At 41.7% G+C, this 21,241-nt stretch overlaps 1 protein-coding gene across 3 annotated transcripts in view; it reads left to right on the top strand.

The window, feature by feature from the left end:
- The window catches only part of MIB2 (MIB E3 ubiquitin protein ligase 2), a 61,871-nt gene extending 40,630 nt beyond the window's left edge, over positions 1–21,241 (top strand). The window contains exons 8-20 of one of the 3 annotated variants that reach the window (XM_064730434.1): positions 1,733–1,837; positions 3,479–3,641; positions 6,453–6,586; positions 10,158–10,306; positions 11,140–11,296; positions 12,875–13,029; positions 13,517–13,643; positions 14,976–15,206; positions 16,323–16,501; positions 18,480–18,664; positions 20,229–20,294; positions 20,762–21,007; positions 21,072–21,241. In XM_064730434.1, coding sequence (XP_064586504.1) covers positions 1,733–1,837; positions 3,479–3,641; positions 6,453–6,586; positions 10,158–10,306; positions 11,140–11,296; positions 12,875–13,029; positions 13,517–13,643; positions 14,976–15,206; positions 16,323–16,501; positions 18,480–18,664; positions 20,229–20,294; positions 20,762–21,003 — 1,893 coding nt within the window. In that variant the 3' untranslated portion in view covers positions 21,004–21,007; positions 21,072–21,241. Of the gene's footprint in view, positions 1–1,732; positions 1,838–3,478; positions 3,642–6,452; positions 6,587–10,157; positions 10,307–11,139; positions 11,297–12,874; positions 13,030–13,516; positions 13,644–14,975; positions 15,207–16,322; positions 16,502–18,479; positions 18,665–20,228; positions 20,295–20,761 lie in introns of all 3 variants that reach the window. The other 2 variants (XM_064730433.1, XM_064730435.1) reach the window with 2 other exon arrangements.

A 21,241-nucleotide genomic window follows, 5' to 3' on the forward strand; every position in this document is an offset into this window, starting at 1 on the left:
TTCTTTGGCCACGGTGGCATTTTTGGATTAGTTATTACTGAGAGTGCACCGAGTAATAAGAATAAATGGTATTGGGGAAAAATGATAAATATTGTACACGTAACCATGGGTATAAAGATAGGTGACCGCCCGGAGGGCAGCACAGTGTGCTCATGGCTGGCTGCTGAGCAGAGCTCTGTCGGGCTGAGAGAAAATCTTTTAGATAAACAATTAATAAACATAAAGACCGAAAGAAGAACTGAAGCCTCTTCTGGTCCTTTGATACGCGGGCTGCCCCAAGGCCACCCCGGGCCTTTCCAGGCCCTTCAAACAGCCGATAAATCCGGACAGAGGAGCAGTTTCCAAACACAATTGTTCTATTTTCTAAACTTTCCTATTTGCCGCTCCTGACGGTAAACTGCATTTCTTAATTTCAGCTTCCAGCCCTGTTGGAGATTTTTTCAGGGATGGCCTAGAAGGCAGCTGTGAGGAGCAGGTTCTCACAGCCTGTTTCTGTAAACAGCAGAGGTTCTCAGGTTGTTTTTAATTACAGGTAAAAGTGACAAACATGAAGGCCTTGAGAGCCTTGCACACCAGAGTTCTCAGGCAGCTTTCTCATAACAAGTGGATGTTCTATCTTTGGCTGCTTTGGGAAAGCAAGAATAATTTTGAGAACCCAAATCTTGGTATTGGAAACATAAGGTGCAGTTGGTGTGTAATCTCTGACCTATTGTGAGCTCAGATTTTGCAATATGCATGAACTTGATTAACACTGTTATAAAAAGTGATTGATTGATGAATAAATGGGAGTTGATGGCTGACCAACGCAAGGTGGGGTCATCTCTCCCTCCAACTTCAATACAGCCCTTCATCCTCCCACAGCTGCCTTGCCCTTCTGATGAACCTTTTCTCCAATAATTTCCCTTTGATTTTTGGTTTTTTTTTGTGTTCTTCCTTTTTTGTCTCCACGTTGTTCTTTTTCACATCTTTGTCTCACTTCTCTTTGATTTCTTCCCCAGTCTTTAATCCAGCCCTTCTAATTTTGTGGCTGCATTTCTAAAGCTCACAGCTCTGGCCTTCCCCAGAGGTTTGAGGACTTTGAGAAGTGGATAATTAGAAATAGAGATAATTAGGAATAGAAGAAGCTGCTGGAAGACCACAAAATTCTGACCTGAGCAAGGTCAGAATGGTAAAAACTCTCAATACCAGTGGAAAGTGCAGTGTCAGAGTGTTTTGCACAAAATCAGTCTGCTCTGAAAATTCTGTTTTGCCACTGCTCCCTCCCTGGCTCAGTGAGCAGAGGGAGCATCTGGCAAATTCCCAGCACAGATAAACCCTGCTTTGCCTTTTCTCTTTTAAATAACAAACATTTGACTTCCTTATTAGAGTGAATTAAAATCTCCAGGGCCAAGCCAGGTGTAAGGACAGGGTGGACCAAGAAAACTTTATCTGGTATTAATAATAAACCAAAAAAAAAAAAAATTAAGAAGCTGTTCCAAATTATTGGAACAACTGTTCCAAATTATTTCCCTACTTAAATGTGCACTTGGCTTAAAAGAGAATTGGGTTGTGTTTATTGTCTTGGTACTGCATTTATGTTTTGCAATTCTGTTTTTTGAGTCGGTGGGTGTCTTGTTTGTTGGGATTTTTGGGAGTGGGGTGGAGGGGGCTGATCACTGTTAATTTTTTGTCTCTCTGTGTGTGTGTGTGTTGCTTCATCCCCCAGAAGCTTATGACTTTCTTTTTCTTGTAGCTCAACACCTTTTGGGTTGGTGATGTGGTCCGGGTGATAGATGATATGGAAACGGTGAAGCGCTTCCAACCTGGTCATGGGGAGTGGACAGATGAGATGGCACCTGTGAGTGTGCTCCAGTTCCAGGACAGCCCAGACACCTCCTGAGCTTCCCCCAGAGCACATGGGCTTGTCCCCCACCCCAAAATTCCTGCTGGGAATCCCTGCCCAGCCCCTGCTGCTGGTGGCTCTCGGGGACACCGGCGTGGCCAACAGGACAAGGGGGAGTCCAACAAAAAGGATTTGGCTGCCACCAACCCATGGGAGAGGTTCCATCACCAAAGTCCTCTTTGGCTCTCTGGAATGAGGCAGGGAGGTGGAAAAATCAGCCCAGCGTGGCTAAAATTGGGGTGCAGGTTCCTCCAGGAGCAGTTAAAGCTCAGAGGAACCATTCCCAATCCCAGTTTAACCAGTTCTTCTCAGGTTCCTCCAGGAACATTAAAGCCCAGAGGAACCATTCCCAGTCCCAGTTTGACCAGTTCTTCTCAGGTTCCTCCAGGAGCAGTTAAAGCTCAAAGGAAGCTTTAACTTTTTTCTTCTCAGGTTCCTCCAGGAACATTCAAACCCAGAGGAACCATCCCCAATCCCAGTTTGATCAGTTCTTCTCAGGTTCCTCCAGGAACAGTTAAAGCCCAGAGGAACCATCCCCAGTCCCAGTTTGACCAGTTCTTCTCAAGTTCCTCCAGGAACATTCAAACCCAGAGGAACCATCCCAATCCCAGTTTGACCAGTTCTTCTCAGCACCTCCCTCCCAGCCATTTCCAGTGTGTCTGGAAAACCCTTCCATGGACAAGGGAGAATCCAACAAAAAGGATTTGGCTGCCACCAACCCATGGGAGAGGTTTCCATCACCAAAGTCCTCTTTGGCTCTCTGGAATGAGGCAGGGAGGTGGAAAAATCAGCCCAGCCTGGCTAAAATTGGGGTGCAGGTTCCTCCAGGAGCAGTTAAATCCCAGAGGAACCATCCCCAATCCCAGTTTGATCAGTTCTTCTCAGGTTCCTCCAGGAGCAGTTAAAGCCCAGAGGAGCCATCCTCAGTCCCAGTTTGACCAGTTCTTCTCAGGTTCCTCCAGGAATATTAAATCCCAGAGGAACCATTCCCAATCCCAGTTTGACCAGTTCTTCTCAGGTTCCTCCAGGAACATTAAATCCCAGAGGAACCATCCCCAGTCCCAGTTTGACCAGTTCTTCTCAGGTTCCTCCAGGAACATTAAATCCCAGAGGAACCATCCCCAATCCCAGTTTGGTCAGTTCTTCTCAGGTTCCTCCAGGAACATTCAAACCCAGAGGAACCATCCCCAGTCCCAGTTTGACCAGTTCTCCTCAGGTTCCTCCAGGAATATTAAATCCCAGAGGAACCATTCCCAATCCCAGTTTGACCAGTTCTTCTCAGGTTCCTCCAGGAACATTAAATCCCAGAGGAACCATCCCCAGTCCCAGTTTGACCAGTTCTTCTCAGCACCTCCCTCCCAGCCATTTCCAGTGTGTCTGGAAAACCCTTCCATGGCAGAGCAGTGAGACAGAAGCTGCTGAGAACCTTTTGGTGTCCTCGAGGTGGGAGCTGTCTGTGAATGTGTCACTTGTCCAGTGCTTCTTTTCACACAGCAGGAGCTGCAGCTTTACCAAAAAGTAAACCCTAAAAACACCCCCTGCTTTTGGCTCTAGGAATTTTTGCAAAAAATATATTTATTTTTTTTTTCCTGGCAGACCCTGGGGCACATTGGGAAGGTGATCAAGGTCTATGGGGATGGAGATCTGCGAGTGTCAGTGGGGGGACAGTCGTGGACCTTCAACCCTGCCTGCCTGACGGCCTACCAGCGGGAGGAGGAGGCCAACCTGATGACCACAGAGAGCGCCAAGGAGCCCAAAAGTGAGGGGCAAACAGGGCTGGAGATCTTTGGGGCAGCTCTTGGGGTGGGGGCAAAACCCAGGAGTTCTTACCTGGGTGGGGAAGGGAGGTTTGGCTGTGATTTACTGGGCAGGCAAAGCTGGGCCTTGGGAAAATGCAGGGTTTGGGAGTTAGGAAATTATGGGATTAATGGGGAAAGGGAGGATTTAGGAATGATGGGATTAATGGGGAAATGCAGGATTTAGGAGTTAGGAAATTATGGGATTAATGGGGAAATGGAGATTGTTGGGAAATGATGGGATAAGGAATGCAGGATTTAGGAATTGGGAAATGATGGGATAATGGGGAAATGCAGGATTTAGGATATGGATTAATGGGAAAGAGGAATGATTTGGGAATGATGGGATTATGGGGAAATGCAGGATTTGGGACTGATGGGATTAATGGGGAAATTGCAGGATTTAGGATTTGGGAATGATGGGATTAGTGGGGAAATGCAGATTTGGAATTGGGATGATGGGATAAATGGGGAAATGCAGGATTTAGGAATGATGGGATGAATGGGGAAATGCAGGATTTGGGATATGATGGTATTAATGGGGAAAGGGAGGATTTAGGGCTTGGGAATGATGGGACTAGTGGAGAAATGCAGGATTTAGGAATTGGGAAATGATGGGATTAATGGGGAAATGCAGGATTTAGGAATGATGGGATAAATGGGGAAATGCAGGATTTAGGAATGATGGGATTAATGGGGAAAGGGAGGATTTAGGGCTTGGGATGTGATGGGATTAATGGGGAAATGCAGGATTTGGGACTGATGGGATTAATGGGGAATGCAGGATTTAGGAATTGAGAATGATGGGATTAATGGGGAAATGGAGAATTTAGGATTTGGGAAATGATGGGATTAATGAGGAAATGCAGGATTTAGGATTTGGGAATGATGGGATTAATGGGGAAATGCAGGATTTAGGAATGATGGGATTAATGGGGAAATGCAGGATTTAGGGCTTGGGAAATGATGGGATTAATGGGGAATGGGATTTAGGACTTGGGAATGATGGAATTAATGGGGAATGCAGGGTTTAGGACTAACGAATTTAGAACTGGGAAATGATGGGATGAATGGGGAAATGCAGGATTTAGGAGTTAGGAAATTATGGGATTAATGAGGAAATGGAGGATTTAGGGCTTGGGAAATGATGGGATTAATGGCGAAATGCAGGATTTAGGATTTGGGAATGATGGGATTAATGGGGAAATGCAGGATTTAGGACTTGGGAATGATGGGATGAATGGGGAAATGCAGGATTTAGGATTTGGGAATGATGGGATTAATGGGGAAATGCAGGATTTGGGATATGATGGGAATTAATGGGGAAATGCAGGATTTGGGATATGATGGGATAATGGGAAATGCAGGATTTAGGAATGATGGGATTAATGGGGAAATGCAGGATTTGGAAATTGAGAATGATGGGATGAATGGGGAAATGCAGGATTTGGGAATGATGGGATTAATGGGAAATGCAGGATTTAGGATTTGGGAATGATGGGATAATGGGAAATGCAGAATTGAGGACTGGGAAATGATGGGATTAATGGGGAAATGCAGGATTTAGGACTTGGGATATGATGGGATTAGTGGGGAAATGCAGGATTTAGGATTTGGGAATGATGGGATTAGTGGAGAAATGCAGGATTTAGGAATTGGGAAATGATGGGATTAATGAGGAAATGGAGGTTTTAGGGCTTGGGATATGATGGGATTAATGGGGAAATGCAGGATTTAGGAATTGGGAATGATGGGATTAATGGGGAAATGCAGGATTTAGGATTTGGGAATGATGGGATTAGTGGGGAAATGCAGGATTTGGGATATGATGGGATTAATGGGGAAATGCAGGATTTGGGACTGATGGGATTAATGGGGAAATGCAGGATTTAGGATTTGGGATATGATGGGATTAATGGGGAAATGCAGGATTTAGGATTTGGGAATGATGGGATTAATGGGGAAATGCAGGATTTAGGAATGATGGGATTAATGGGGAAATGCAGGATTTAGGATTTGGGAATGATGGGATTAATGGGGAAATGCAGGATTTGGGATATGATGGGATTAATTGGGAAATGCAGGATTTAGGATTTGGGAATGATGGGACTAGTGGAGAAATGCAGGATTTAGGACTTGGAAGTGCTGGGATTAGTGGGGAAATGCAGGTTCTAGGATTTGGAAATGCTGGGATTAATGAGAAAATAGAGAATAAAACTTTGCTGTGGTTTACTGGGCATGCAGAGCTGTCTTTGACAGGAAAATACAGATTTTTAGGACTTGGAATTGCTGGGTTTAACAGGAAAATGCAGAATTTAGGGCTCAGAATTGCTCAGCATTTGGGATTTGTGCTCAGTTCCCTGTTCCATCCTGTTTCCTGTACAAGGACTCTGATTCTTGTGAAATACCCCAGGTCTGTGCCTGGAGCTGTTGTGAAATCAGCAATTGTTTGGCCTAAAGTGCCCTGAAATCGAGTTTGGGATCACATGGTGCATGGAGGGGATTTTTTTTTGGTGCTTTTCACATCTGTTAAATTTTTTTTTTTTGTGGCCTGACCATCTTTATTTCCTGAGTGTCAGGATCATGTGGGAGAGAGCACAGACTTGCCAGGATTTTTTTTTTGTTTTGTTTTTCTGATACAGATCTGGAACTGTTTGTTTAAATCAGACCAAAGGCAGAAATTGCAAAATTTTTTGACTTTGCACTCCTGACACCTGTGTCCCCTCAAACACTGGGAAATGCAGGATGACAAGTGAATTTTTTTGTTTTTTCAGGTACTTTGGTGACCGTGCTGGAGAAGCTGCTGTCCCAGAGGACAGAGTCCGAGCATGCAGGGTGCCTGGTCATTTGTGCAGCCCTCAACAATGCAGCCAAAATCCGCGAGCTCCTCCAGAAATACCCAGACAAGGCAAGTTTGGAAGGCAAAAATATTTATTTTTCCTTCGTTGCTGCTCTTTAAAACATCATCATCAAGTTTTGTGCTCAAGCAGGGAAAGGGATGTGAGGAAAACAATACATTTGTCAGGCTTAGTGGTATCTCCCAACAGCTGGAATATTATTTTGCTGCAATTTCTGCAAGGATTGCAATTGCAATTGCTGGAATATTATTTTGCTGCAATTTCTGCAAGGATTGCAATTGCAATTGCTGGAATATTATTTTGCTGCAATTTCTGCAAGGATTGCAATTGCTGGAATATTATTTTGCTGCAATTTCTGCAAGGATTGCAATTGCAATTGCTGGAATATTATTTTGCTGCAATTTTTGCAAGGATTGCAATTGCAATTGCTGGAATATTATTTTGCTGCAATTTCTGCAAGGATTGCAATTGCAATTGCTGGAATATTATTTTGCTGCAATTTCTGCAAGGATTGCAATTGCAATTGCTGGAATATTATTTTGCTGCAATTTCTGCAAGGATTGCAATTGCAATTGCTGGAATATTATTTTGCTGCAATTTCTGCAAGGATTGCAATTGCAATTGCTGGAATATTATTTTGCTGCAATTTCTGCAAGGATTGCAATTGCTGGAATATTATTTTGCTGCAATTTCTGCAAGGATTGCAATTGCAATTGCTGGAATATTATTTTGCTGCAATTTCTGCAAGGATTGCAACTGCAATTGCTGGAATATTATTTTGCTGCAATTTCTGCAAGGATTGCAATTGCAATTGCTGGAATATTATTTTGCTGCAATTTCTGCAAGGATTGCAATTGCAATTGCTGGAATATTATTTTGCTGCAATTTCTGCAAGGATTGCCATTGCTGCAAGGATTAAATTCTCAAATTAAATTCTCAAAATTAAATATTTTCTGCCTCTAGTTTGTGGCAATAAATCTGAGCTGAAGCCCTCACAGCACCTTTGCCAAGCTGGCTTTTCCCAGATTTCCTTCAGCTGTACAATGAAGGGGAGAGGGGGTTTATCTATAGGAAAACAGGAGCAGAAATCAGAGATTTGCTGGAAAATGAAGGCAGGGCTTGTGTCTGGCTGTGCCTGTCCTTAGAGGACCTTGTGAAAATCACAATGTTGGAATGAGGAGGCAGAAAAGCTGCCCAGATGTGTGCAGTGCCTTATCTCATGTCTGACTGGAATCACTGCTGGACAATTCCTGTGCTCGCAGAATTCCAAAATGTCACAATCAGATCTCAAAAACCTCCTCAGGGTTTAGGAACAGGGCAGAAAAAAAAAAATAGGAACCACCAAATCTTTCAGTATTGTGTCCTTGGAAACCATGAGGAACAAAAAGAGGTTTTGCTGGGGGTGTGGTTGTGGGGCTGTGACCCAGGAGCAGAAGATTTAATTCTTCTAAATCTGATTTAGTTCTTATTTGTCTGGTATTTATTATACTTCTTTATTTATAAACTTAAAATAAGTTTATAAATAAATGCAAGTTTATAAATAAACTTCTGGGGATGGGAAGGAGACACAAATATCTGTAATTCTCAGATTGATCCCAGATAGGAAAGTCCTGAGAGTAAGAATCCATGATATGATCATGGATTTTATTAGACTTCTATTTCTATTTAATATTTATATTAATAAATTAGCTGTTATTTTTATTCGTTAGATTTTATTAGACTTCTATTTCTATTTAATATTTATATTAATAAATTAGCTGTTATTTTTATTCGTTAGATTTTATTAGACTTCTATTTCTATTTAATATTTTTATTAATAAATTAGCTGTTAGTTAGATTTTATTAGACTTCTATTTCTATTTAATATTTATATTAATAAATTAGCTGTTAGTTAGATTTTATTAGACTTCTATTTCTATTTAATATTTATATTAATAAATTAGCTGTTATTTTTATTAGTTAGATTTTATTAGACTTCTGTTTTTATTTAATATATATATATAAATTTATTAGCTGTTTCTATAGAGTTAACAGTAGATTTAGTGGATTGAGGCTTCTATTTCTATTTAATATTTATATTAATAAATTAGCTGTTATTTTTATTCGTTAGATTTTATTAGACTTCTGTTTTTATTTAATATATATATTAATTTATTAGCTGTTTCTATAGAGTCTAACAGAGAGATCAGGCTGGATTTGAGGCTGGCTCAGAGCAAGTTGGGATTTCTTGGCAGGGTTTTCCAGTTTATCAGCTCTGTCTGCCTGGTGTAGATGGAAGAGCAGCAGTGATCTCCAATTCCTCTTTTCCCAAAGGACTCTCCCAGCATTTTGAGAGCTGCCTCAGGCAATTGGGTCAGTGGATTCCAAATCCTGTTTTCCAAAGGACTCTCCCAGCATTTAAGCGCTGCTCTCTGTTCTGCAGGGATAAAACCTGGATTTTATCTGCAGGGATAAAACCTGGATTTTTAACTTGTTCTCCTTGCCAGCCTGCTGAGGTTTTGTGCCTCCTTCTCCTCTCCTTATCCTCCGCTGCTTTCAGAAGCTGCTTTGCCTTTTTTTTACCTTTTCTTCAGTGCCTTTGACTCTGCCAAGCTCTCCCTGCAGCCCCTGCAGCAGGGACTTGGCATATATATATATATATATATATATATATATTATATATATTATATATATATATATGTGTATATGTGTATATATGTATATATATGTGTAATATATGTATATTATATGTATATTATAATATATGTTATATATATGTTACTATATATGTGTATATATATGTTATATATATGTATATATATACATAATTGTATATAGTATAGTATAATTCATATATGTATATATATGTATATATTATTATAATATATATGTGTATATATATTATATGTATATATATATAATATATATTTATATATTATATATGTATATATATTATATTGTGGTATATGTATATATGTGTTATATATATGTTGTATAATTATAATATATATATATATATAATATATATGTTATATATATTATATATATTATATAGTGTATATATGTAATATTGTATATATAGTGTATTATTGTTATATTAATATATATAATATATTATATATATATATATATATACACACATATATATATACATATATATGTATTATATACATTATATATGCAGAGCTTTATGCAAAGCTCCATTGGATTTCCTCACCCATTTCCCTCTCGGGAAGGGAATTGTTGGCAGAGCTCTGTGCTCTCAGATTTGGCAGCAGGGCTCTGCAATCACAGAGCTCTGTTCTCTCTGAACACGCTGCCCCTTTCCCCTTCCAGAATGTTCTGGACCAGCTCAGCCGGGCACGGCCCCTGCGGCATTTTCGGGGTTGTTCCAGACACAAACCGAGCTCAGGCCTGAATTTCTGTGTCTCTGCCCTTCCCCAAGGTGGATGCCAAGAACCAGGGCAGGACTGCCCTGCAGATTGCCTCGTACCAGGGGCACCTGGAGGTTGAACACGCTGCCCCTTTCCCCTTCCAGAATGTTCTGGACGAGCTCAGCCAGGCACGAAAATGGCATTTTCAGGGCTGTTGCAGACACAAACCGAGCTCAGGCCTGAATTTCTGTCTCTGCCCTTCCCCAAGGTGGATGCCAAGAACCAGGGCAGGACTGCCCTGCAGATTGCCTCCTACCAGGGGCACCTGGAGGTGGTGAGGGCTCTGCTGCAGGCCCGGGCCAGCGTGGACCTGCGGGACGACGAGGGGGACACGGCGCTGCACTACGCAGCCTTCGGGTAGGACACTGACACGGACATGCTGTGTGGAAAATCTGCTTGTTAAGGAAAATCTGTTTTTTCCTCTTGAGAAGCTGAGAAACTTCAGCTTCTCCATGTTTTGTTGTTTTACAACGTGATTTAGACATTGTTTACTTAAAATTGTTTACTTAGCATTTGAATTTCTATAACGTGATGTCTGCTGACAGCTGATAGTGTCAAGGCTGTGACCAATCCCAAGGTTGTATTATTTTATTTTTTTTTTATTATTTGCTAGCTTTCTGATGAAAATTTTTTATTCTTTTAGTATAGTTTTAGTATATAATATATATAATAAAATAATAAATCAGCTTTCTGAGATAAAGAGTTAACATTTTCATCTCTTCCCTCATCCTGGGACCCCTGCGAGCATCATCACATACCTTCCCTCCTGCTGGCCATGAGGGAAATAATAATAATAATAATAATAACAATAACAACAACAATAATAATGATGATGATGATAATAATAATAATAATAATCATCATCATCATCATGATGATGGAAATAATAATAATAATAACAATAACAACAACAACAACAATAATAATGATAATGATGATGATAATAATAATAATAATCATCATCATCATCATCAGAAGAAGAAGAAGAAGAATTAGAATACCAACCCTAACAAAACAAACAAAAACCTAAGCAAAACAAACAAAAAAAAACCCCAGGTTTTTTAACACTAAGAGGAAGCGGGGTGGGGCTGAGAGGATACAAAACCCGATTTCTGATTTCTGTTGCTTTGCAAAGAGAGAGAATTGACTGGAATGACTCAAATCTGCTTTTTTCCCTTGCTTTAAACCAGCAACCAGGCCGAGGTTGCCCGTGTGCTGCTGGCCAAGGGGGCCAGTGCAGACCTGCTGAACAATGCCCAGTGCAGCGCCCTGTTCGTCGCCGTCAGCCAGGGCTTCACCGAGGTGGTGAGAGCCCTCTGTGAGCTCAGCTGTGATGTCAACCTCCCAGTAAGTTTGGGGTTATGGCAGGAATTCGGGTCAGGGAAGTGTTGGAGGATTTTTTTTTTGAGGTGGGGAGGTGCTTCTTGATGAGAAAAATTTGATTTACAGCCCCTCAAGAGAAGCTTAGGTTAATGTAAAAATACAATATACAGGCATTAAGCAGAAAAACCACAAACTTATGTTTCTATAGTTGTAAGTAAGAATATATCAAGAAGCTGTATGGATAAAATAGTGAGGAGTTTATAATGTAGAAGTGTAGTTATGTAAAATAAGCTAAGAATTTAGAAGTTAAAATAGAAATATATATATATAAAGGAGGTTTCCCAGGGGGTTTCCTTGGACATTTTTAAGGCAGGCAGTGTTGGTGACTTGGGCCCAGCCCGTTTTTAGGGTTTATTTGTTTTATTGCATATTATTTATTTATTTATAGGTTTTATTGTGTTGTGTGCTGGGCCATCCCTCAGAGCTGGTCAGGATTTCCAGCAGCTCCAGGGGGATTTTAAACATTTTTAAGGCAGGCAGTGTTGGTGACTTGGACCCAGTTTTTAGGGTTTATTTGTTTTATTGCATATTATTTATTTCTTTATTTATAGGTTTTATTGTGCTGTGTGCTGGGCCATCCCTCAGAGCTGGTCAGGAGTTCCAGCAGCTCCAGGGGCTTTCCTTGGACACGATTTTAAACATTTTTAAGGCAGGCAGTGTTGGTGACTTGGGCCCAGCCCGTTTTTAGAGTTTATTGGTTTTATTGTGTATTATTTATTTATTTATAGGTTTTATTGTGTGCTGCTGGGGCTGTTCTGTGCTGGGTCATCCCTCAGAGCTGGTCAGGAGTTCCAGCAGCTCCAGGGGGATTTTAAACATTTTTAAGGCAGGCAGTGTTGGTGACTTGGGCCCAGCCCATTTTTAGAGTTTATTGGTTTTATTGTGTATTATTTATTTATTTATAGGTTTTATTGTGTTGTGTGCTGGGTCATCCCTCAGAGCTGGTCAGGAGTCCCAGCAGCTCCAGGGGGATTTTAAACATTTTTAAGGCAGGCAGTGTTGGTGACTTGGGCCCAGCCCGTTTTTAGGGTTTATTGGTTTTATTGCATATTATTTATTTCTTTATTTATAGGTTTTATTGTGCTGTGTGCCAGGTTATCCCTCAGGGCTGGTCAGGAGTTCCAGCAGCTCCAGGGGGTTTCCTTGGACACGATTTTAAACATTTTTAAGGCAGGCAGTGTTGGTGACTTGGACCCAGTTTTTAGGGTTTATTGGTTTTATTGCATATTATTTATTTATTTATTTATAGGTTTTATTGTGCTGTGTGCTGGGCCATCCCTCAGAGCTGGTCAGGATTTCCAGCAGTACTTCCTGGAGGATTTTAAACATTTTTAAGGCAGGCAGTGTTGGTGACTTGGGCCCAGCCCGTTTTTAGGGTTTATTGGTTTTATTGCATATTATTTATTTATTTATTTATAGGTTTTATTGTGTTGTGTGCTGGGCCATCCCTCAGGGCTGGTCAGGAGTCCCTGCAGCTCCCAGGAGGTTTCCTGGGGGTTTTTGGGGTTGGTAACCTGGCTTTGCTCTGCTCTCCATGTGTAGGATTCCCAGGGAGACACCCCCCTGCATTATGCCATCACCCTGGACTACAAAGCCGTGATTGAGATCCTCACTGAAGTTCCCAACATCGATTTCACAGTCCAGAACTGTCAAGGCTTCAACCTGCTCCACTATGCTGCCCTGAAAGGCAACAAGCTGTGAGTCAACTTTATTTTTTTTTTCCTATTTTTATGCCTTTTTCAGGTGTTAATTTGTGCTGGCTGGCTGAGGAGGTGGCAGATGTGGTTCTGGGTAGTTGGTTAAATATTTTTTGGTTTAGGATTGGCTCCTTCACAGGAAACTCCTGCCTGCTTTCCCCATCTTTCTCATGCTTCCCTAGGCTGGGAAATCTCTGTGTGTGGACAGTCTCAGATATTTGGGTCTTAGTTAAGCCTCTGGAACTCTCCCAAAAATAAATCTCATTATTTTCAAAGCAATGTGGCTTTCCCCTGCTTTATTAAAGGTAACTGAAGGCTTTTGTTGTGTTCTTGTAATTGTGGGTTTGAGGGACTGCTCTTCATTGCTGGTGCCATGGTGAAACATGGACATTGCTGACTCCTGAGCAATTTATTCTGAGAATTCAGGAAATTCTGAGGATTCAAGAAATTCATTCTTCCATCTTGAATAACCTCTCCAACCCTGCAGAGCCATCAAGAAGATTCTGGCCAGGGCTCGACAGCTGGTGGATTCCAAAAAGGAAGACGGATTCACTGCCCTGCACCTTGCTGCTCTCAACAACCACATGGAAGTGGCTGAAATTCTCATCAAAGAGGTGAGAAATAAAACCAAAATCAAGAAAAAGTTTGTCAAACACCTGTCAGTGAAGTTGTCTGACAAATTGGTGCTTCTGTGAGGAGCAGATAACTCAGCTAAACTCAGCAAAGGTGCAGTGGGGTTTGGGAGCTGCCAGGCCCCACATTCCCATTTCTGCAGCCCCATTTCCCCCTGGTGCAATTCCTTCCCCACATCCCCTGGTGCAATTCCTGCCCCACATTCCCTGCTGCAATTCCTGCCCCATCTCCCTGTGCTGCAATTCCTGCCCCACATTCCCTGGTGCAATTCCTGCCCCACTTCCCCCTGGTGCAATTCCTGCCCCACATTCCCTGCTGCAATTCCTGCCCCATCTCCCCCTGCTGCAATTCCTGCCCCACATTCCCTGCTGCAATTCCTGCCCCACATTCCCTGGTGCAATTCCTGCCCCATCTCCCTGTGCTGCAATTCCTTCCCCACGTCCCCCTGGTTCATTCCTGCCCCACATTCCCTGCTGCAATTCCTGCCCCACATCCCCTGATTCATTCCTGCCCCTGCTGCAATTCCTGCCCCACCTCCCCTGGTGCAATTCCTGCCCTGTTTCCCCCTGCTGCAATTCCTGCCCCACATTCCCTGCTGCAATTCCTTCCCCACATCCCCTGGTTCATTCCTGCCCCTGCTGCAATTCCTGCCCCACATCCCCTGATTCATTCCTGCCCCTGCTGCAATTCCTGCCCCACATCCCCTGCTGCAATTCCTTCCCCACATCCCCTGATTCATTCCTGCCCCTGCTGCAATTCCTGCCCCACATTCCCTGCTGCAATTCCTGCCCCATCTCCCCCTGGTGCAATTCCTGCCCCACATCCCCTGGTGCAATTCCTGCCCCACATCCCCTGGTGCAATTCCTGCCCCACATTCCCTGCTGCAATTCCTGCCCCATCTCCCCCTGGTTCATTCCTGCCCCACCTCCCCTGGTGCAATTCCTGCCCCACATCCCCTGGTGCAATTCCTGCCCCACATTCCCTGCTGCAATTCCTGCCCCACATCCCCTGGTGCAATTCCTGCCCCACATCCCCTGGTTCATTCCTGCCCCACCTCCCCTGCTGCAATTCCTGCCCCATCTCCCCCTGGTGCAATTCCTGCCCCACATCCCCTGGTTCATTCCTGCCCCTGCTGCAATTCCTGCCCCACATCCCCTGCTGCAATTCCTGCCCCACCTCCCCTGCTGCAATTCCTGCCCCTGCTGCAATTCCTGCCCCACCTCCCCTGCTGCAATTCCTGCCCCACATCCCCTGATTCATTCCCTGCTGCAGTTCCTGCCCCACATTCCCCGCTGCAATTGCTGCATTGGCAGGGTCGCTGTGACGTGAACGTGAAGAACAGCAGGAAGCAGAGCCCCCTGCACCTGGCAGTGATCCAGGGCCACGTGGCCATGGTGCAGCTGCTGGTGAGCCAGGGCAGCGACGTCAACGCCGAGGACGAGGACGGTGACACCGCCATGCACATGGCCCTGGAGCGGCAGCAGCTCCTGGCCCTGGCCCTGGAGAAGAGGGACGGGGAGATGGGAGCCGCCCTGCTGGCCAAGGTGAGCACAGCTCAGCAGGACACCACAGAGTGTGCTGGTTGTGGGGTTTGGTGTGGTATATATGATATACATTATATATATTTTAATGTATGTATATATATGTATATAATGTGTATATGTATATATATATGTATATGTATATATATATGTATATATGTATAAATATATGTGTATATATATGTGTGTATGTATATATGTGTGTGTATATATATATATTTGTTGTTATATTATAATATATTATATTGCTGTTATTATATTATAGTTTATGTTATGTGTTATAATTGTTAGTATATTGTTCCAGTATATTTCATTATATATTAAGTATGTTGTTATTATATTGTATTATATTATATTATATTATATTATATTATATTATATTATATTATATTATATTATATTATATTATATTATATTATATTATATTTTATTTATAATTATTATATTTTTATTGATTTTATTGGACTTATTATATAGTTATAATAGTTATATATGTATATAATATATATATATAATATATATAACTATATATGTTATATATAGTATTATAGTTATATATATATATATATAACTATATATAGTATTAACTATATATAGCTATATTAGTTATATATAGTTATATATAGTTATATATAGTGTATATATAACATATATATATAGTATAACTATATATAACTATATATAGTTCTATATATATGTTATATATATAACATATATATACTATATATGTTAGTATATATTGATTATATAGTATTTTATTATATGTTAATGATTTTAATGTTTCATATTATTAAATTTCATATTATTGATAATTTATACTGTCTATTAATTTATTTTTATTTTATGTTTTATTCTTATTTATTATTGTTGTTATGATTTTATTATATTTTATTATTATTTACTATTAGGAATATATTATTATTGCTATTTTTATTATTGCATTATGATTGTGTTATTATTGTTACTTTATTTTTATTTTTATTGTTGTGTTGTTATTATTGTGATTATTTTTATTGTTATTTTATTTTTATTATTTTATTATTATTATTTTGATGCAAATCAGAGCAGAAGCTCAGAAGCTTGGGAGTATATTTGAGTGTTTCTCTCAATTTCTTTTAGCTGCAGGCTTCTGGCTTCCTGGGGAACGTGGAGCTGAACGTTGGGACAGCCATTGCCTGCTACCTAGCCCAGGAAGGAGCAGACATTAATTATGCAAATCATCGGGGAAAATCTCCCTTGGACCTCACCACAGATGGGAGGATTGTCCAGATCATCAAAGACTTCTCACAGAAATTCAGGTGAGCCTCAGGAAAAACCCTTGGAAATCAGAGCTTCCCCCAGCCCTGGTGCCTCTGCAGCTGCTCCAGGAGGGATGGATTTGTAGAAAATTCTTAAAATGTAACAGAAAGTTCACATGGTATGCATCTCCATGTGAATTTTGAGGTAAGAAATGTTGATTTGGAAGTGTTATAGAACAGAACAGACAATTGTTGGGAGAGAAAATGAATTAGAAACAAGCTTAAAGGTTAATTTTACAAAAAAAAGATTTAATACTTTAAAGAAATAGAACTATGCTTCTGGAGGGATGGAGAATCTCTGAGAGCTCTGCAGCTGCTGCAGGAGCAATGGATTTGTAGAAAATTCTTAAACTTTAACAGAAAGTTCACATAGTATGTGAACATAGAGTTCGTATCTGTATATAATTTTTGAGGTAAGAAATGTTGATTTGGAAGTGTAATAGAATAGAGCAGACATTGAATTAGAAACAAGTTTGAAAGGATAACTTTACCAATAAAAAGATGTATTATTTAGAGAAATAGAACTATGCTCCAGGAGGGGTGGAGAGTCTCTGAGACCTCTGCAGCTGCTGCAGGAGCAATGGATTTGTAGAAAATTCTTAAACTTTAACAGAAATTTCACATAGTACGTGAATGTAGAGTTCATATTTGTATATAATTTTTGAGGTAAGAAATGTTGATTTAGAAATGTTATAGAATAGAACAGACGTTGAATTAGAAACAAGTTTTAAAGGATAACTTTACCAATAAAAAGATTTATTATTTAGAGAAATAGAGCTATGCTCCAGGAGGGGTGGAGAGTCTCTGAGACCTCTGCAGCTGCTCCAGGAGCAATGGATTTGTAGAAGATTCTTAAACTTTAACAGAAATTTCACATAGTATGCAAATTTCACATGTACGTGAATTTTGAGGTAAGAAATGTTGATTTTTATAAAATAGAACAGACAATTCTTGAGAGAGAAACTGAATTAGAAACAAGTTTTAAAGGTTAACTTTACAAAAAAATGATTTAATACTTTAGAGAAATAGTATTGGAATCTGAATCCCAATATCACCAGTCAGATTGTGCCTGGGCCAGTCTGACCCTCGCTGCCAGGCCGAAGGTGGCACCGTGGTTTATCACCCCAGAGACACCTTCAGCTTGCTGGTGGTTCCAAACAAGTCCAGGCTTGTTAGGAACTCCATTTACCTCAGGAGGAAGCTTCAGGTGAAGGTTAAGAGAAAAAAGGAGAGGATTCTGCTGGAGGGTTATATCCAGTGGTTTATTCCATGGTTACAGGGAAGAGCTCCAACAGAATGCCGAGCACATGGCCTGCTTCACCTTTTAAGCTCAGGGGGAGGGGAGGGGACAGGTGAGCCACCAACCAGGTGAGAGGGGGCGGGGTCTCAAGGGATGAGGGACACCTGGACAGGCCAATGGTGTCTGGGCCTGAGGGGCATCCTTTGAACTCAACCAACCACACGATGCCTTGTTGGAATGTTAAGCCTGATTGACAGGACTCACTCAGCAAGGGGGGAAGGGAGACGGCTATTGGCACACCTGGGGAAGGGACCTGAAAGTTTAAAACACACCGCAACAAAATAGAGCAATGAAAGATGAAACAAAAGTTTTAAAGCGCCATTTGTGAGTCAGCAAAAGGCCCGATGTGCCGTTCCCCGGTGCTGTGGCTCACGCCCGAGGGACACCTGGACAGGCCAATGACCCCCAGGCCTGAGGGGCATCCTTTGAACCTGACCAACCACACCACGCCTTGTTGGGATGTTAAGCCTGATTGACAGGACTCACTCAGCAAGGGGGCGGGGGGGAAGGGAGACGGGAATTGGCACATCTCGGGAAGGGACCTGAAAGTTTAAAACACACCGCAACAAAATAGAGCAATGAAAGATGAAACAAAAGTTTTAAAGCGCCATTTGTGAGTCAGGAGAAGGCCCGATGTGCCGTTCCCCGGTGCTGGGGCTCACACGGTGCCCTTGGCAGGGATCGGCAGGTGTGCCCGCAGAGCGCCCCCGTCACCTGCAGCCTGCGGCGCGTGCACACCACGCCCAACACCATCACCAACCTGAGCGTGCCCGGCGCGGCCGCGCCCTCCGAGTGCCTGGTCTGCTCCGAGCTGGCCCTGCTCATCCTCTTCTTCCCCTGCCAGCACAGCATCGTCTGCGAGGGTGAGTCCGCACTGGGGTTTTTACCCCCATTTTTTGTCACATTTGGTGAAAAATCTTTTTGTTAGGATCTTCTCCTGAGAAGCTGAGAGGCCTCAGGAACAAAATGTAAACAACAATTACATGCTTACATTATTTACATAATTTAATTATAAATTATATGTAGTAATAATATATTATTTGTATAATAAAACATATTTTATAGCTATATTATATAAACATATAGTGTATTTACATAATAGGAATTTATATATTTGATATAGTTATATTTCTATAATATAAATAATATAAATATATGGTATCATTAATTTTATAATTATTATATTAATTTATATAATTAACTATATATGATATAATTTATATATTTATATACTATAAGTGATATAATATATATATAATTATAAATACGCTGCTGTGGAATGCAACAGGTGCATCTTTGATTGGTCTCATGTAGTTGTTTTTAATTAATGGCCAATCACAGTCAACTGGCTTGGACTGTCTGAGAGTCACAAGATTTTATTATCATTCCTTTCCTTGCAAGTGTTCTGATGAAATCCTTTCTTCTATTCTTTTATATATAATATATTTTATATATATAAATGCATATAATATATTGTTTATTATATATTATGTATTATATATAGTGTATAATATAATATATATAATATTAATATATATAATATATATAATATATATAATATTAATATATATAATATATATAATATATTATATATTATATGTATTTTATATGTTCTTTTATATATTATTTAATATAATATGTATATAATAAGCCTTCTGAAACACAGAGTCAACATTCTCATCTCCTCCCTAGTCCTGAGACCCCTTTGAACACCACCACATTTTTTTTCATGGTTTTCTCCCCAGCCTCTCTTTGCCCTGTCAGAATCCAGCCCTGCTCAGACACTGAGCTTTTGTGCTCTTTGTGTCCTGAAGCAACCCCAGCGTGATTTCAGCCTCTCGGGCAGCCAAAGTTATCTCTGGAGAACACAGAATGTTCTGCCCACCTGCTGCTCGGGACTCCAGGGGGATTCAGAGGGAAGGTTCTGCCTGGCACTGCTTGATCCCCCAGAAACCTCCTGAGAAGGATTTCCCTCTCCTGTGGCTCTCCCAATTCTTCATTCCTCAGGATTTCAGCTGATTTAAGGGCAGCCTGCTCAGGCTTGTCAGCAAGTTCATCTCACAGAGGGAGGGAGGGAGCACGGGGAGTTTGCTCAGAACTCTGTGCCAGAGCTTCATCCTCTTCCCCTGCAGCTCCAGGGGCTCAGAGCAGGGAGGATTTAAAGCTGTTGTGTTTGCTGCTGATCTGATTAAATAAAAGAGTATTAAATAAATAAATTTAGTTAATTTATTTAATACTCTTTTATTTAATTAAATATATTTTTTAAAAATTTAAATTAAATAAAAGAGTAAGGCACAGCTCAGAAGGCAGAATGCTCCTCATTCCATGCAAGAGCAATCCCTCAATCACCCAGGGAAGCCTCAGGTTGTTCAAATCTCATCTTCCTGAGTCTGTTGTGTGTTTAATTGTCATCTCTCCTCGTGGCAGAGTGCTCCAGGAGGATGAAGAAGTGCATCAAATGTCAAGTGACAATAACCAAAAAGCTGAAACAAGGTATGGCCTGCTGGGCAGGGCTGTGGGGAGGGTCCTGCACAGGCTTGGTTTGAGAGATATCAGTGATTTCCAGTCAAATAAGAGCTCATTTATTTTGTCTTTGTGTGTGTGTGTGTGCCTGTAGCATTATCCACCTTTAGAGAGGAAAAATAAGTGGATTTCAATAGATTTTCTCAGGTGTCCTAAGCCAAGCTCAAGCTGCACAAACAGAACATTTAAGGGAGCTTTTCCTAGGCCTGGCTTATTTTGTGTAGTGGAAGCAGTGGGGTTTCACATGGGGTGGTTTAACAGTGAAAATTCAAACCCACACAAACCATTGAGCAAGTGAAAAAGAAAAGCATCACCCAAGGGTTTTTATTTGATCCCTGGCTGAGGCTGGGTGCAGAGTGCAGTGTGCGTGGGCTGGTGCTGCGGGGAGGGCAGAAGGGGAGGTTGATGAGTTCATTAAGGCTGAGCTCTGCCCACAGACAGCACGGAGGTGGAGTGCAGCCCCAGCTCGGAGGGCACGGAGCAGAGGAAGCTGATGGAGGAGCTGCAGAGCCGCTACCGGCAGATGGAGGAGAGGATCACCTGCCCCATCTGCATCGACGACCAGATCAAGCTGGTGTTCCAGTGCGGGCACGGCTCCTGCCCGGACTGCAGCACGGCGCTGACCGTGTGCCCCATCTGCCGCCAGGCCATCCGCGAGAGGATCCACATCTTCGTCTGAGGGAGGATCCAATCTTTGTCTGAGGGAGGATGCACATCTTTGAGGGAGGATCCACATCTTTGTCTGAGGGAGGATCCACATCTTCGTCTGAGGGAGGATCTGCCTCTTCCTCTGAGGGAGGATCCACATCTTCATCTGAGGGAGGATCCAATCTTTGTCTGAGGGAGGATCCAATCTTTGTCTGAGGGAGGATCCGCCTCTTCCTCTGAGGGAGGATCTGCATCTTCGTCTGAGGGAG

The sequence above is a fragment of the Zonotrichia leucophrys genome, chromosome 21 (assembly GCF_028769735.1).
Source record: "Zonotrichia leucophrys gambelii isolate GWCS_2022_RI chromosome 21, RI_Zleu_2.0, whole genome shotgun sequence".
Classification (NCBI taxonomy): Eukaryota; Metazoa; Chordata; class Aves; order Passeriformes; family Passerellidae; genus Zonotrichia; species Zonotrichia leucophrys.